General features: G+C 47.7%; 1 protein-coding gene across 4 annotated transcripts in view; it reads right to left on the reverse strand.

The window, feature by feature from the left end:
* Positions 1-16,635, reverse strand: part of CCDC14 (coiled-coil domain containing 14) — a 217,331-nt gene that overhangs the window by 114,606 nt on the left and 86,090 nt on the right. For 3 of the 4 annotated variants that reach the window (XM_063934068.1, XM_063934070.1, XM_063934069.1), the window contains exons 4-10: positions 10,804-10,876; positions 10,598-10,720; positions 10,146-10,313; positions 9,975-10,057; positions 9,150-9,624; positions 1,413-1,554; positions 561-634 (exon numbers count right to left, since the gene is read on the reverse strand). In XM_063934068.1, coding sequence (XP_063790138.1) covers positions 561-634; positions 1,413-1,554; positions 9,150-9,624; positions 9,975-10,057; positions 10,146-10,313; positions 10,598-10,720; positions 10,804-10,876 — 1,138 coding nt within the window. Of the gene's footprint in view, positions 1-560; positions 635-1,412; positions 1,555-9,149; positions 9,625-9,974; positions 10,058-10,145; positions 10,314-10,597; positions 10,721-10,803; positions 10,896-16,635 lie in introns of all 4 variants that reach the window. The other variant, XM_063934071.1, reaches the window with a different exon arrangement.

The following is a 16,635-nucleotide window of genomic DNA, read 5'->3' on the forward strand; positions in this document are numbered from 1 at the left end:
TCACCCGGCTTCTTTCTTCTGGCTCTGTGAGGGGGATGACGGCGCGGCTCCGGGAACAAGCAGCTAGGCGCACCAAGTGATCGAACCCTCTGGAGCTAATGGTGTCCAGTAGCCTAAGAAGCAGAGCCCTTGGACTAAGAAGAAGTAGGTCTGACTTCTCTTCCCTCACTCCCACGATGCAGGGAGCCTGTAGCCAGCAGGTCTCCCTGAAAATAAAAAACCTAACAAAGTCTTTTAGAGAAACTCAGCAGAGCTCCCCTAGTGTGTGTCCATTCACTCCTGGGCACAAAGTCTAACTGAGGTCTGGAGGAGGGGCACAGAGGGAGGAGCCAGTTCACACCCAGTTTAAGTCTTTGTAGTGTGCCCAAGCTCCTGCGGATCAGTCTATACCCCATGGTCCTTTTGGAGACCCCAGCATCCTCTAGGACGTAAGAGAAATGACCAAAAACCCAAAGCCAAACTTTAGTAAATTTACCCCTTGATTGTTTATTTCTATGATTAAGGATTTTCTTCCATAATGCACAAGAGAAAGTTATGTAGATGCAAAGAGAACAACTCACATTTGTTGTTCTGCTCGTCAGATCTCATTACCCGCTCCCGATCTCGCAGCTGCTGGTTTAAAATTCGTAAGCGCCTGAAAATTGTTACATAAAATAAGTGACTGTTGCAAAGTTTTACATACTCCCCTTTATTATCCCTGAAATCCCATGTATACAAGGTGACATATCCTTGGCTTACAGCAAAATACACCATCTGTCCCCTATATACACCTACAGGGCCTAGACAAGTGCTGCAGCAGAAAAATATTACAAGGACATCACGTGATTTTATACTACTAGCAGTAATCACCAACCATTAATTACAAAACAATTACAGACCACTAACTGTGCAGAATAAAATGTGCCTGTAACATAGGGTCCGATTCAGAGGTGTATGCAAGAGAACGAAGTTGCCTTTTGGCTACTGCGCATGTGTCACGCACGGTGCAAGATTAGCAATAGCAGACAGTGTGGATTTATTCGCAGAGTGAGTGACAGGTAGGTAGTGACCGGTTGGGGGAGGGAACATCAGGGGTTGGCTAAAAAAAAACAGCCGTTTTGCAGTTTTCTTTAGGGTAAGCTGCTTGTTCAACTGACCCTGGCATCTTAATGGAGACAGAACTATAGGGTTGCTCAAGTTCGATGGGGTGTCCAGTGTTATGCCTTTTGTACGTAATCAGTGGATCGGAAACGCTGGCTGTGTGCATCTCTGTACACAAGACAGCAGCTAAGTCATTAGCATATTTTTACAAGTCCACTGTATTCGAAATTGCAGTGTTGCACCTCTGAAACAGGTCCACTGTCTTCAGCATTTGTTAAACACATGATATGGAGACTGTGACATAACATTGGGTTGTACCAAAAATTGGTTACCTCCGAAGCTGAGCGTTCTCACTTCTTAAAGGCTGCAGAGCAATAGCAATCTCTGCATGTACATTGCCACTTTCGACTACACCAGGCAGCACAGACATAATGTGTTCCAACTCGTTAACCAGACGCAGAGCTTCCCCATCATCTGTAAGAACAGGGAGTTGGGAGATGGACTTGGCATTATATTGCTTTGGATGATTAACAAAAGGGTAAAGATCAGAGAACAGAATGTTTGACGATGAGTAATATTACATCATCTAAAATCAGTGGTACTCAAACTCAGTCCTCCAGGACCCCCAACAGTGCATGTTTTTCAGGTCACCAAGCAGGTGCACAGGTGTATTCATTACTAACTGACATTTTAAAAGATCCACAGGTGGAGCTGATTATTTCACTTGTGAGCAGACTCGGAAAACATGAACTGTTGGACAGAGTTTAGGAGCCACTGATATAAATTATTCCAACTTAGACTGGCTTACAACCTTAACGTAACCAACTTTCACATGACTTCATCCAAATAACGAGATTTATGGTAAGAACTTACCGTTGTTAAATTTCTTTCTGCGAGGTACACTGGGCTCCACAGGGAATGACATTGGGGATGTAGAGTAGGATCTTGATCCGAGGCACCAGCAGGCTCAAAGCTTTGACCTTCTTCCCAAGATGCATAGCGCCGCCTCCTATGTAGCCCCGCCTCCGTGCACAGGAACCGAGTTTGGTTACCAGTCCAATGCAGTAGCAGGTAAAAGACGACAACCGTTAGTAGCCACATACACCACATTCTCACGACAGGTGTCAGCGGCTAATGCCATACCAACCCAAAGAAGCTAAGTGCGTCAGGGTGGGTGCCCTGTGGAGCCCAGTGTACCTCGCAGAAAGAGATTTAACAAGGGTAATTTCTTACCATAAATCTTGATTTCTGCTGCGGGGTGCACTGGGCTCCACAGTTCCTTATGGGAGGGGACACACTGTATCGTGCACAAGAACCCGGCGTCCAAAGGAAGCATCCTGGGAGGCGGATGTATCGAAGGCATAGAACCTTATGAACGTGTTCAATGAGGACCACGTAGCCGCCTTGCACAATTGTTCAAGGGTCTCACCACGGCGGGCCGCCCAAGAAGGTCCAACCGACCGAGTAGAATGGGCCTTTATGGTAGCAGGATCTGGAAGGCCAGCCTGTACATAAGCATGTGCAATCACCATTGTAATCCATCTGGCCAGGGTCTGCCTGTGAGCAGACCAGCCACGTTTGTGAAAACCAAACAGAACAAAGAGAATCTGACTTCCTGATGGAGGTAGTTCTCTTCACATGGATACGGAGAGCCGTACCACATCTAAAGACCGCTCTTTGGTAGACAATTCAGGAGAGGCCAAGGCCGGAAACAGTCTCCTGATTAAGGTGGAAAGAAGACACCACCTTAGGTAAATACCCAGGACGTGTTCTAAGAACCGCCCGATCACAGTGAAAAATCAGATATGGTGACCTACAAGGCAAGGCACCCAAATCAGACACCCTTCTAGCAGAGGTAATAGCCAGCAGAAACAATACCTTAAGAGAAAGCCACTTGTCGAAGTCGAAAATATTATACCCACATCCAACACGTGGAAACACCACACAGAGTGGCCTCCGTGCGTGTATTTATTCTGCCGTGCGTGCGCATACCTGCACGCTGTGTACATTAGCTCGCGAAGCCCTGCGTATTAGCGTGTGGTATGAGTAAATACGGTAGCATACGCATTCGCATAGAAAAGCCACAAAGACATATCTGATATTTTATCCACATAGTGCATAATTTACACATAGTCTACACACACCACACCAGCAAGTTACATGTTCTTAAGAAATAGAACAGAATTAGGTTAGGACATAGTGTTTGGTATCCAGATGTACAGTATTTCAAGGGTACATTCCGACCGCAGTTTGCAGATTATAGCATGCTCCTACATGATATGCGCAGGAACACAATATTCATATCTTACTGTAATTACTGTACTCGTGATATTCGGCGGGAACCCAGTGGAGGACATCTGGAAGTACACCTGGACCGAGCATCGCCCACCCATTCAAACCAACCTATGACCCCTCATGTACTGTAAATGACCAGCCCTTTGACCTATGAAAGAAGAGCTTACAGTTTCCTTTGTATTGTGTTATGGACCATTGTATAAAAGCAAGGCCTTCTGGCCGGCCTCAGTCTATTTGTCTGAAGGTCATCTTGCTAAGACTGACTGAGGACCGGATCCGGGGAGGCGCAGGCGAACAAACGTATGTACTATTGGTTTGAGCACTTCTCTTGTAATATTGTTGTATTTCTGTGTATATCCCCTTTTAGTAAATATTTGTTGCTGCGTTGGACCACAACATAACATATACAACTGGTGTCGCATTCCATTCTTGTTTGGGTTTAGAGGTGTATCTCACCACACGTGTCGCTGCATAGTGCGCATAGCGTGTCGGCATGTCTACGCAACGTGCATTCACGTCGTAGCGGTATTATCTGCATTCAGCGGCCCGAACCAGTGTTTTGTATGGTATAGCATTTCCCTGTAAGTTAAACGAACTTAACACACTTAAGGCCTACAGATTCAAGAGGCTCAAACGGAGTCCCTTGCAACGCCTCAAATACCACTGACAAGTCCCAAGGGGCCACAGGTGGGATATAGGGAGGTTGAATCCGCAACACACCCTCAGTAAACGTATGTACATCAGGTAAAAGTCGCAATTTTTCTCTAGAACTAAACAAACAAGGCAGAAATATGACCCTTGATGGAGGCCAAACGAAGGCCCAAGTCCAGACCCTGTTGTAGAAAGGCCAAAAGTTTGGCCATACTAAACTTGTAAGCGTCATGATTGTTAGATGCGCACCAAGGAAAGTAAGAATTCCAGACCTTATGGTAAATCCGAGCAGAAGCCGGTTCCCGGGCCTTCAACATGGTTTGAATAACCGCCTCAGAGAATCCTTAGGCCCTCAAGACGGAAGCTTCAAGAGCCACGCCGTCAAACCCAACCGGGCTAAATCCTGATATACACAGAGGCCCTGAACAAGGAGATCTGGGCGCTGTGGAAGTAGAAGAGGACGCTCTATCGAGAGACCCTCAAGGTCTGAGAACCAATGCCGTCTGGGCCACGCTGGAGCGATCAGAAGTAGGATTCCTCCTTCTTGCTTGAACTTCCGTATTACTCTGGGCAGGAGTGACACCGGAGGGAACACGTATGGCAGCTGAAAGTTCCATGGAATTGCCAGTGCGTCCACGAACGCTGCTTGAGGATCCCTTGTCCTTGTGCCGAAGACCGGAACCTTGTGATTGTGTCGAGACGCCATCAGGTCCACAACTGGAAGGCCCCACTCGTCTACAAGGAGTTTAAACACTTCTAGATGAAGGCTCCACTCTCCGGCGTGCACGTCCTGACGATTGAGAAAGTCCTTCTCCCAGTCAGGACCACCGGAATGAACACTGCCGATATAGCTGGCAGATGGCGTTCTGCCCACTGAAGAATCCATGATACTTCCCCCATTGCCATGAGGCTTCGAGTGCCGCCTTGATGATTGATGTATGCCACCGTGGTGGCATTGCCCGACTGTACTTGAACAGGTCTGTTCTGTATTAAATGCTGGGCCAAGTTCAATGAGTTGAACACCGCCCGCAATTCCAGAATGTTTATCAGGAGGAGAGACTCCTACTTGGTCCACCGACCCTGAAGGGAGTGTTGCTCCAGTATTGCGCCCCAACCTCTCAGACTGGCATCCGTCGTCAGAAGGACTCAGTTGGAGATCCAGAAGGGACGACCCCTGCTGAATCTGGTCACTGAGCTGGTGGCTTCAGGACCAACGGACCTCCGGAGACCAGGAGATCATTTGAGATCTGATCCGGTGAGGCAGGCCGTCCTACTTGGCAAGAATTAGCTTCTGCAGAGGGCGGGAATGGAATTGAGCGTACACCACCATGTCGAAAACCGACACCATGAGACCTAGCACTTGCATTGCCGAATATATCGACACTTGTGGACGAGATAGGAAGTATCGAATCCTTTCCTGTAGCTTCAGGACTTTCTCCTGAGACAAGAACAACCGCTGGCTGTGAGTGTCTAATAACGCCCCCAGTTGCCCCATGCTCTGAGCAGGGGCCAAGGAATATTTCTTCCAGTTGATGAGCCACCCGTGGGCTTGCAGAAACTGGATAGTCAGATCCAGATGGCGTAGGATTTCTGGGGAATTTGCCAGGATCAACAAGTCGTCCAGGTACGGTAGGATCATGACCCCTTGATCGTGGAGTACAGCCGTCATTACCTTATTGAACACTCGTAGAGCCATGGTCAAACCAAAAGGTAACGCCCAAAATTGGTAATGGAGTTTGCCAACTGCAAACCCCAGGTATTGCTGATGAGACACTGCAATGGGAATATGCAGGTAAGCATCCTGTATGTCCAGGGAGACCATATAATCCCCAGGTTCCAAAGCCAGAACAATAGAGCGAAGAGTTCCTATATGAAACATGGAGACCTTCACAAATTTGTTCAAGGACTTGAGATTGAAAATGGGCCGGGAAGATCCATTCGGTTTTGGGACTAGGAACAGCGGTGAATAGCACACATTGCCTCTCTAAGCCAGAGGCACCTGTACTACCACTCCTGTGTCCAGGAGGGACTGTAACACCAAATTAAGAGTTTTTGCCTTCACCTGATCCGAAGAAACGTCTGTCAGGCAAAATCGATGAGGGGGACGATTCTTGAAGGATACGGCGTAACCTCGAGTGACGACTTCCCGTACCCAGGCATCGGAAGTGGTCTTCAACCATTCCTGGGTAAACCCTAGAAGTCGGCCCCCAACTCTAGGATCCCCCAGAGGGAGGCCCGCCCCGTCATGCAGCAGGCTTGTCAGTTTTGGAAGCAGGCTGACGGGGAGCCCAGGCCCGTTTGGGTTTGGGCTTGGGCTTATTGGGTTTGGAAGTGCAAACCTGTTTCAGGTATGCCTGACCTTTTGCTTTCCCTGAAAGACGAAAGGAGCGAAAGGAAGTACTCTTAGCCTTCGGCACAGAAGGAGCAGTACTAGGAAGACCTGCTGTTTTAGCAGACGCTAAGTCAGCCACTATCTTGTTTAGGTCTTCTCCGAAAAGAATGTCTCCTTTGAAGGGGAGTACCTCCAGGGTTTTCTTAGAGTCCATGTCCACAGACCAGGACCGTAACCAGAGAATTCGGCGAGCCAAAATGGACGTAGTAGAAGCCTTGGCCGCCAGAATACCGGCATCAGAAGCCGCCTCTTTAATGTAATGAGCCGCTGTAACAATATACGACAGGCATGGTCTAGCATGAACAGAAGCATTGGAAGGCAACTTCGACTCCAGCTCCTGAGCCCACGCTTTCACAGCTTCTGCAGCCCATGTCGTTGTAATAGTGGGCCAATGCACCAAACCGTTCAGGGTGTAGATTGCCTTCAAACAACCCTCCACACGCTTGTCCGTCGGCTCTCTCAAGGACGTGACTGTAGTTACAGGCAGAGCTGAGGATACTACCAGCCCCGCCACCTGCGAATCCACTGGCGGTGGTGTTTCCCAATTTTTACTATGCTCCGCAGTGAGGGGGTAGCGAGCCAGCATCTTCTTGTGAGGCGTGAACTTCTTTCCTGGATTTTCTCAGGACTCCTGACGTATGTCAACTAAATGTTCAGAGTGAGGTAAAACTTGTTTAACCATCTTCTTACATTTAAACCTGGCCGGTTTCTTAGGGGCAGCGTCAGGTTCCGGTTCATCATCAACCTGAAGAATGAGCCTGATAGCCTCTAGCAAGTCAGGAACATCCACCTGCGAAACAGCTTCCCCATCAGAAGCATCAGGATCAGAATCTGTGGGGTCCGTATGAACGCCATCCTCATCAGACGAGGTGTCTGGGACGTTGGTGGATTGTGAGGAAGTAATTGCCCACTTAGAGGACCCCTTGTTCTTAGGCAGGCGAGGGTTAGACTTTTGAGCAGTCAGTGATTGGTTCAATTGCTGTAACTGATTGGACAGTTGATCTGCCCATGGCGGGTTAACCGCGGGGACCATAAGCGGTTGTACCGGCACAGGAGGTCCCATAGGGAGCGTTAGTCTAGTTACCAGCGTATTCAGTAGCGTGGAGAAGGTAGCCCAAGGTGGGTCATTTTGCACCCCCGTTGCTACAGTCCCACTGGGTGGTAAGGAACCCCCAGAACCTGAACCCTCAGCTGCAATGTTATCCTCAAATGTGTCTGCAGCGTCAACACCAGGCAATGTGGGATCAGCCCCAGCTCTGTTGCCCTTTGTAGCTGATATAATCAAAAGCTCAATGCAAAGCAACACAGTACATTATCAGCAGCGCAATACCAGACAAGAACAGTGTATCAGCACAAACAGGGAATTCAAGAGGTATATGGTGACTAAAAATCACAGAGAAAAATACACACTGAGTATATCCTGTGAACTGCCTATATTATAATAAACCTGACACACTAGGCCCCCTCAGGTTATAGAATATAGGGATAGCAATCTGAGTGAGATACACGAATGGAAGTCACACAGCAGCTATATGCACACACACAGAGTCACAGTTTGTACAATGCAGAAATTATGACATGCAATAAAACTGCACTGGACTAGCAATACAGAATAGTAGTATGTATAGCTATACACTTAATTGATATAACAATGCACAGTAAAGAATGGATGTATATCACAGGGTTATTTACTTGTACTAAATAACCCTGACTAAATGCACTTTTTCTTAACTAACACTGTCAGCAGACATGTAGAATACTTAAGTGTCCTGAAAAATGCACAGCGCTAACATGCAGGCAGCTATACAGAGGAGGATTTGCCCAAACAGTCCCATGATCAGCTCTGCTATAATGGCACCCAATCGCTGACAGGGAGTTAGATGTGCAGATCCAGGGTGGGAACATTTACTCTAAATGGCGCCCTGGGGCTGGGGCTACAGGTCAAAGCCTTATCCCCCTGTTGGACTTCACCACCGGGTACTGGGGGCTTAATAAAATGATTTTATGAGAGAAGACCAACCTGTACCCATGCCCTGGTGGTCTAGTGGGGTCCCTGTACTACCACAGTGTCCACGCCAGCGCGCGCAGCCCGCCTCCCACCAGCCGCGCGGGATCGTGATTTACAGCGGGTCCTGTCGAGGGGACCCCTTACCTCCTCCCTGAGTAAGGCCACGCGATCCGGGAGAACAGCGGTCATGTGTATGACTAACTTGGAAGAAAACCGGAGCCTCCGCTGTAGGTACCCAGCAACCAGGTCGTGGGAGTGTACAGGGGGGGGGAGGTGACTGAGCTGCAGCAGGAGATGTCTGACTGACATCTAACACAGACAGCGTCTCTGCTGCAGCCCTTGAAGTCTTCAATATTTTTTAAAAGCTTCTCTCAGGGCTGCTGGAGCAGCCCCCCTGTTGTATGCCTGCTTACTGCATGGCATCAACTACAAAACTGAGCTCCTGTGCACAGAGGCGAGGTTATAGAGGAGGCAGCGCTATGCACCTTGGGAAGAAGGTCAAAGCTTTGAGCCTGTTGGTGCCTCGGATCAAGATCCTACTGTACACCCCGAATGTCATTCCCTGTGGAGCCCAGTGTACCCCGCAGCAGAAAAGTAGGTTTTTAATCATACACTGGGACCTATTTCATTTTGCCCAACTGAAAGAAAATGTTGTCATTAATACTCTGCCTTTGGTAAGAGCAATTATTACACTATTTTATGTATAATATACCTTCTCCATACCTTGATCGGCCACTAATGCCTTTATCTCTCCCAGCAGATATTTCACAGTTTTTATTTTATCTTCTGTTTTCTCCGGGCTCTTTTTACACTTGATGAAGCTGGTCTGACAGCTGGTATCTCTCACAGGAGCTATGTTCATATCAACAGAGTTATCCTCCTCACTGGACATCTCAGCCTCTCTTGTTTTATGCTCTCTCTCACACACATGTTCCAGTTGGTCCGAGCCAGGGTTCTCGGAGCACTGCAGCTGAGCCAAGTGAGTAGCCACACACTGCAGCAAATCAGTGTCCTGGATCTGATTCTTGTAGCTATTAAGTTGTGACAATAGATCAGTGTAGTTATACTGCACAGCTGTTTTTATATTGTGCACTGCGGAGGGAACAGTGTGGGCTGCAGATGTTGTAGTCATGGGAGATAGATGGTAAGATGCTCCCCCTGGTGGCACTGTATGGTGGTAGCCTTCATTGGTACAGTTCTATAATACAAAACATAGAAACAAAGAATTTGATGGCAGATAAGAACCACTTTTACCCATCTAGTCTGCATGATTAAAGTTAAAATAGAGTACAGTCAGATAAAACATACTGTATAATACATACAACAGTGTAAAAAAAAAAACATTGCACATGACTCCTGGTGACTGAGGCCACTGCTAATGCAATTCTATTACTGGACACTACAGAGCAGTTGGGAGAGGTGAGTAAAATATAGTCTGCAGTATTCATACAGTACAATACAGTAACAGGTACCAGTGCTGCCTGGTAGACTCTGCAGACTTGGGTTGTGGTTGTACAGAGAACATGGTACATTACATGAATATCATACCTGAGGGTTTACAGAAAGTTGGGGGGATAGGGCCGGGGTGGATGTGGGCAATCGGCAGTTATACAGAGCAGAAGCTTCAGGACCTATGATTAAAAGAATAAATATGAGTGCCTGCATCAAACCTACAAGATACCACTTGGACAGTCCTGTGCCACTTCATATTATACATACCCTGCTCAGACATTGATGGCACCTGTGAGGATGTTCTGTGAAGATGCTGCATCTCAGTGTGTACATGGTCGCAGTTTGTAGTGGGTCGTCCTGGATACTGTACACTGACACAGGGTTTCTGTACATTCATGTTACAGCTCCTCACGGGTGCAGACTTTCTCAGAAATCCTACAAAGGTCAATCAGTTTAAAAATAACTGGAAATTACATAATAAAGATCAAATTATTAGGGACTAGCCTAGTGAGATAACGGATGTATTTCATAACTAACAGCAAATCCTAGAAATCTGGTAGATTGCATATTCAAGAAGCCCTGTTCAGGGAATGAGTGATCTTTAGATGGAATTCCAATCCTTGAACCTAGCCATCCATAGGCAGATTTTATAGAGTCACTGAATGTGTGACTAGGGTGGATGTCGCATTTTAATGTACCATCAACCATACAGCACTCACCTTTCTCCTTATACACATATGGCGTGGTGGTCGGCTTCTTCAGAGCGCTCTTCTTCCCTTTTGCATTGGACAACTTCATGCTCCCTTTGCAAAGAGGAATTCTGTGGGACTTCAGTGTTTTCTCTATATTAATAAAACAAAGGAAGGAGGCGTTAGTGTGCGCAAGTGTTTGCAGAATGCTCACAGAAACCAGATGTCTTTGTTACCGGTGACATCAGTCTGCAAGATGTCGTGTAGCAATGCAGCACATTGATCCAGCCCTTTATTGATGACCAACACCTGGAACAAGAGCAACAGACTACATTACATCAGAAGAAATTACAGTCACATGGAGAATGCAAATCATGTTTAGTTAGGAGAAGTTGAGTATGGTCTCGATTTAATTTGAATTTGTTGACTATTCACAATGAAGAATTATTATGCAAATGTAGCTATTATATTCTTATAAACAATAGTTAGGGTTGCATTATAAATAATAGGATTTTAATACCTACCGGTAAATCCTTTTCTCCTAGTCCGTAGAGGATGCTGGAGACTCCAAAAGGACCATGGGGGTATAGACGGGATCCGTAGATGGGGGTATATGCAATTGCGGTCGAATTCCCGAAATTGTCGAATTTCGGGTCATTTTCGACCAAAAAAAAAATTCGCCTATGCAATTCAGTGCTTTCCGACCAAAAAACGGACTTTCAAAATTCGACTTTTTGAAATTCGAATTTTTGCAAATTCGACTTTTCTGCAATGATATAAGTGCTGCAATTCGACCAAAGCATATTCAATTCAAGTTTGGAAATTCGACAGCAGTGCTTTTAGACGGCAAATTCGTCATTTTCAATCCGCCACACTTTGGAGGGTGAAAACAAATAAAAAAAATGTAAACATGTTTTTTTTTGTGTTTTTTTTTTTGGGAATAGCAGATCTATTTATATTAGAAGGGATTAGGTACTTTTTTTTTTTTTTTTTGGAGGCACAAATATTATTTATATATTTTTTAAAATATTATTTTTTTTATTTATTTTTTTTTTTATTGCTGGAACGGTAAAATCCTAAAAAAAAATGGCGTGGGGTCCCCCCTCCAAAGCATAACCAGCCTCGGGCTCTTCGAGCTGGTCCTGGTTCTAAAAATGCGGGGAAAAAATTGACAGGGGATCCCCCGTATTTTTAAAACCAGCACCGGGCTCTGCGCCTGGTGCCAAAAATACGGGGGACAAAAAGCGTAGGGGTCCCCCGTATTTTTAACACCAGCATCGGGCTCCACTAGCTGGACAGATAATGCCACAGCCGGGGGTCACTTTTATGCCGTGCCCTGCGGCCGTGGCATTAAATATCCAACTAGTCACCCCTGGCCGGGGTACCCTGGGGGAGTGGGGACCCCTTCAATCAAGGGGTCCCCCCCCCCCAGCCACCCAAGGGCCAGGGGTGAAGCCCGAGGCTGTCCCCCCCCATCCAATGGGCTGCGGATGGGGGGGCTGATAGCCTTTTGTGATCATGAAAAGAATATTGTTTTTTCCAGCAGTACTACAAGTCCCAGCAAGCCTCCCCCGCAAGCTGGTACTTGGAGAACCACAAGTACCAGCATGCGGGAGAAAAACGGGCCCGCTGGTACCTGTAGTACTACTGGAAAAAAAATACCCAAATAAAAACAGGACACACACACCGTGAAAGTAAAACTTTATTTCATACGTCGACACACACATACTTACCTATGTTCACACGCCGACATCGGTCCTCTTCTCCATGTAGAATCCACGGATACCTGAAAAGAAAAGATCAATATACTCACCTCAGCCATGGTCCAGAGATAAATCCACGTACTTGGCAAAAAAACAAACCGAACACCCGCTCCATGCCGGACTGAAAGGGGTCCCATGCTGACACATGGGACACCTTTCCACGAATGAGACCCGTCAGTGACAGCTGTCACAGAAAGGTCTCTAAGCCAATCAGGAAGCGCAACTTCGTTGCGCTCACCTGATTGGCTGTGCGCTGTCTGTACTGTGACAGCACATCGCAAAGCCGCTCCATTACTTTCAATGGTGGGAACTTAGCGGCTAGCGGTAAGGTCACCCGCCGGTCAGCGGCTGACCGGCGGGTGACCCCACCGCTACCCGCAAAGTTCCCACCATTGAAAGTAATGGAGCGGCTTTGCGATGTGCTGTCACAGTACAGACAGCGCACAGCCAATCAGGTGAGCGCCACAGAAGTAGCGCTTCCTGATTGGCTGAAGGGACGTCAGTGACAGGAGTCACGTGATATCCCGGCATTCGGGAGAAAGGGGTCTGATGTGAAAACATTGGACCCCTTTCTAGTCCGGTATGGAGCGGGTTTTTGCGTGTTTTTTTTTTTAAACAAGTACGTGGATTTTACTCTCTGGACGTGGATTTATCTCTGGACGCTGGAAGGTGAGTATAATTTTTTCACAGGTACCCTCGGATCGTCGGAGACCGTGGCAGTCGGCGTGTCAACATAGGTAAGTATGTGTGTGTCGGTAGTGTGTAATAAAGTTTTACTATCAAGGTGTGTGTGTCCTGTTTTTATTTGGGTATTTTTTTCCCAGTAGTACTACAGGTACCAGCGGACCCGTTTTTCTCCCGCATGCTGGTACTTGTGGTTCTCCAAGTACCAGCTTGCGGGGGAGGCTTGCTGGGACTTGTAGTACTGCTGGAAAAAACAATATCTTTTTATTATCACAAAAGGCTATCAGCCCCCCCATCCGCAGCCCATTGGATGGGGGGGACAGCCTCGGGCTTCACCCCTGGCCCTTGGGTGGCTGGGGGGGGGACCCCTTGATTGAAGGGGTCCCCACTCCCCCAGGGTACCCCGGCCAGGGGTGACTAGTTGGATATTTGATGCCACGGCCGCAGGGCACGGCATAAAAGTGACCCCCGGCTGTGGCATTATCTGTCCAGCTAGTGGAGCCCGATGCTGGTGTTAAAAATACGGGGGACCCCTACTCTTTTTGTCCCCCGTATTTTTGGCACCAGCACCAGGCGCAGAGCCCGGTGCTGGTTTTAAAAATACGGGGGATCCCTGGCCAATTTTTCCCCTGCATTTTTAGAACCAGGACCAGCTCGATGAGCCAGAGGCTGGTTATGCTTTGGAGGGGGGACCCCACGCCATTTTTTTTTCCGGGTTTTTCACGTTTTTTTACCGTTTTTTAAAATCGCGGCAAAATCCGCCAAATCGTCCGATTTCGCCCGCGACTCTGGCGAATCCGTTTTTCATTGAATATGGTGAATTCCGGAAGCCACCTTCCGGGATTCACCTGTCGAATTGAGTCGAATTAAAAAACGGCGAAAATTGCCGCGAATTCGACCGCAATTGCATATACCCCATGGGCACACTAAAAGACTTTGACTGGGTGTGTACTGGCTCCTCCCTCTATGCCCCTCCTCCAGACCTCAGTTATAGGAACTGTGCCCAGGAGAGACGGACATTTCGAGGAAAAGGATTTTTGTTAAACTAAGGGTGAGATATATACCAGCCCAAACCACAAACACACCGTACAACTGGATTAGCAGGAATACCAGATAACAGTATGAACGAAAAAATACAGCAACAAGCTGAACATAACCGATACACAACCATCGTGTAACCGAAAACAACAATACAACTGCAAGTAATAGTACGTATTGGGATGGACGCCCAGCATCCTCTACGGACTAGGAGAAAAGGATTTACCGATAGGTATTAAAATACTATTTTCTCTTACGTCCTAGAGGATGCTGGGGACTCCAAAAGGACCATGGGGTCTATACCAAAACTCCAGACCAGGCGGGAGAGTGCAGACGACTCTGCAGCACCGATTGAGCAAACATGAGGTCCTCCTCAGCCAGGGTATCAAACTTATAGAACTTAGCAAAAGTGTTTGAACCTGAGTTGAAGTGCCGAGACCCCTCGGGCAGCCGCCCAAGACGAGCCCACCTTCCTGGTAGAATGGGCCTTTACTGACTTCGGCAATGGCAAGCCAGCCGAAGAGTGAGCATGCTGAATCGTATTACAAATCCAGCGTGCAATAGTCTGCTTGGAAGCAGGATTTCCAATCTTGTTGGAAGCATACAGGACAAACAGTGTTTCCATTTTCCTAACAAGAGCCGTTCTGGCGACAAATTTTCAAAGCTCTTACAACATCAAGAGACTTTGGGACTGCGTCAGCCTCCGTAGCTACAGGTACCACAATAGGCTGATTTATGTGAAACGATGAAACCACCTTCGGCAGAAATTGTTAACGAGTCCTCAATTCCGCTCTATCCACATGAAAAATCAAATATGGGCTCTTGTGAGACAAAGCCGCCAATTCTGACACTCGTCTGGCAGACGCCAAGTCCAAAAGCATGACCACTTTCCAAGTGAGAAACTTTAACTCAACCTTTCGCAAAGGTTCAAACCAGTGAGACATAAGAAACTGTAACACTACTTCAAGATCTCACGGGGCCACGGGTGGAACAAACGGAGGATGGATATGCAGCACTCCCTTCACGTACGTCTGAACCTCAGGAAGGGCGGCCAATTCTCTTTGAAAGAAAATAGATAAAGCCGAAATCTGCACTTTGATGGAAGCCAATTTCAGGCCTGCATCCACGCCTGCCTGAAAAAAAATGGAGGAAACGACCCAAGTGAAACTCCTCCGCAGGAGCTGCTTTGGTTTCACACCACGAGTCCACGATACATATTTTCTCCAAATACAGTGATAATGTTTTGCCGTGACATCCTTTCTAGCCTTAAGGAGAGTGGGGATGACCTCCCCGGGAATATCTTTCCGAGCTAGGCTTTGGTGTTCAACCTCCACGCCGTCAAACGCAGCCGCGGTAAGTCCGAAAACACGCATGGCCCCTGCAGTAACAGGTCCTCTCTTAGAGGTAGCGGCCAAGGATCTTCTACGAGTAATTCCTGAGGATCCGGATACCAGGCCCTCCGTGGCCAATCTGGAACGACGAGAATTACCTGAACCCTTACCCATCTTATAATCCTCAACACTCTTGGAATGAGAGGAAGCGGAGGGAACATGTACACCGACTGAAAAACCCACTGAGTTACCAGGGCGTCCACTGCACTGGCTTGGGGGTCCCTTGACCTGGAACAATACCTCGGAAGCTTCTTGTTGAGGCGAGATGCCATCATGTCTATTTGAGGAATTCCCCAACGCCTTGTCACTTCTGCAAATACCTCTTGATGAAGGGCCCACTCTCCTGGATGGAGATTGTGTCTGCTGAGGAAATCTGCTTCCCAGTTGTTCACGCCCGGAAGGAAGACTGCCGACAGAGCGCTCACGTGCTGTTCCGCCCAGCGGAGAACTCTTGTGGCCTCCGCCATTGCCGCCCTGCTCTTTGTTCAGCCCTGGCGGTTTACGTACGCCACCGCTGTTATGTTGTCCGACTGGATCAGGACACGTAGAGATTCTTGCAGAAGGTTCTTCGCCTGCAGGAGGCCATTGTAAATGGCTCTTAACTCGAGAACATTTATGTGGAGACAAGATTCCTGGCTTGACCATTTTCCCTGGAAACTTCTTCCTTGTGTGACTGCACCCCAGACACCAGGTCAGCAAGGCCGTCACCAAACAAGACACTACCTTTAAAAGGGAGAGCTTCCATAGCTTTCTTGGAGTCGGCATCAGCATTCCATTGAGGAATCCACAGAGCCCTCCTGGCCGAGACCGCCATGGCATTGGCCCTTGATCCCAAGAGGCCAATATCCCTCGCAGCATCCTTCAGGTAATCTGCAGCATCCTTGATATAACCAAGAGTCAAAAGAATGTTATCCTTATCAATGGTATCCATGTCAGAAGCTAAATTATCAGCCCACTTAGCAATAGCACTACTCACCCACGCCGACGCCACAGCAGGCCTGAGTAGTGTACCAGTAGTAACAAAAATGGCCTTCAATGTCATTTCCTGCTTGCGATCCGCCGGATCCTTGAGGGCAGCAGTGTCCAGAGACGGAAGCGCCACCTTTTTGGACAGTCGGGACAGAGCCTTGTCCACATTGGGAGACGACTCCCATATCTCCCTGTCGTCAGAGGGGAAAGGATATGCCATAAA

This window comes from Pseudophryne corroboree, chromosome 7 (assembly GCF_028390025.1).
Source record: "Pseudophryne corroboree isolate aPseCor3 chromosome 7, aPseCor3.hap2, whole genome shotgun sequence".
NCBI classification, from domain to species: Eukaryota; Metazoa; Chordata; class Amphibia; order Anura; family Myobatrachidae; genus Pseudophryne; species Pseudophryne corroboree.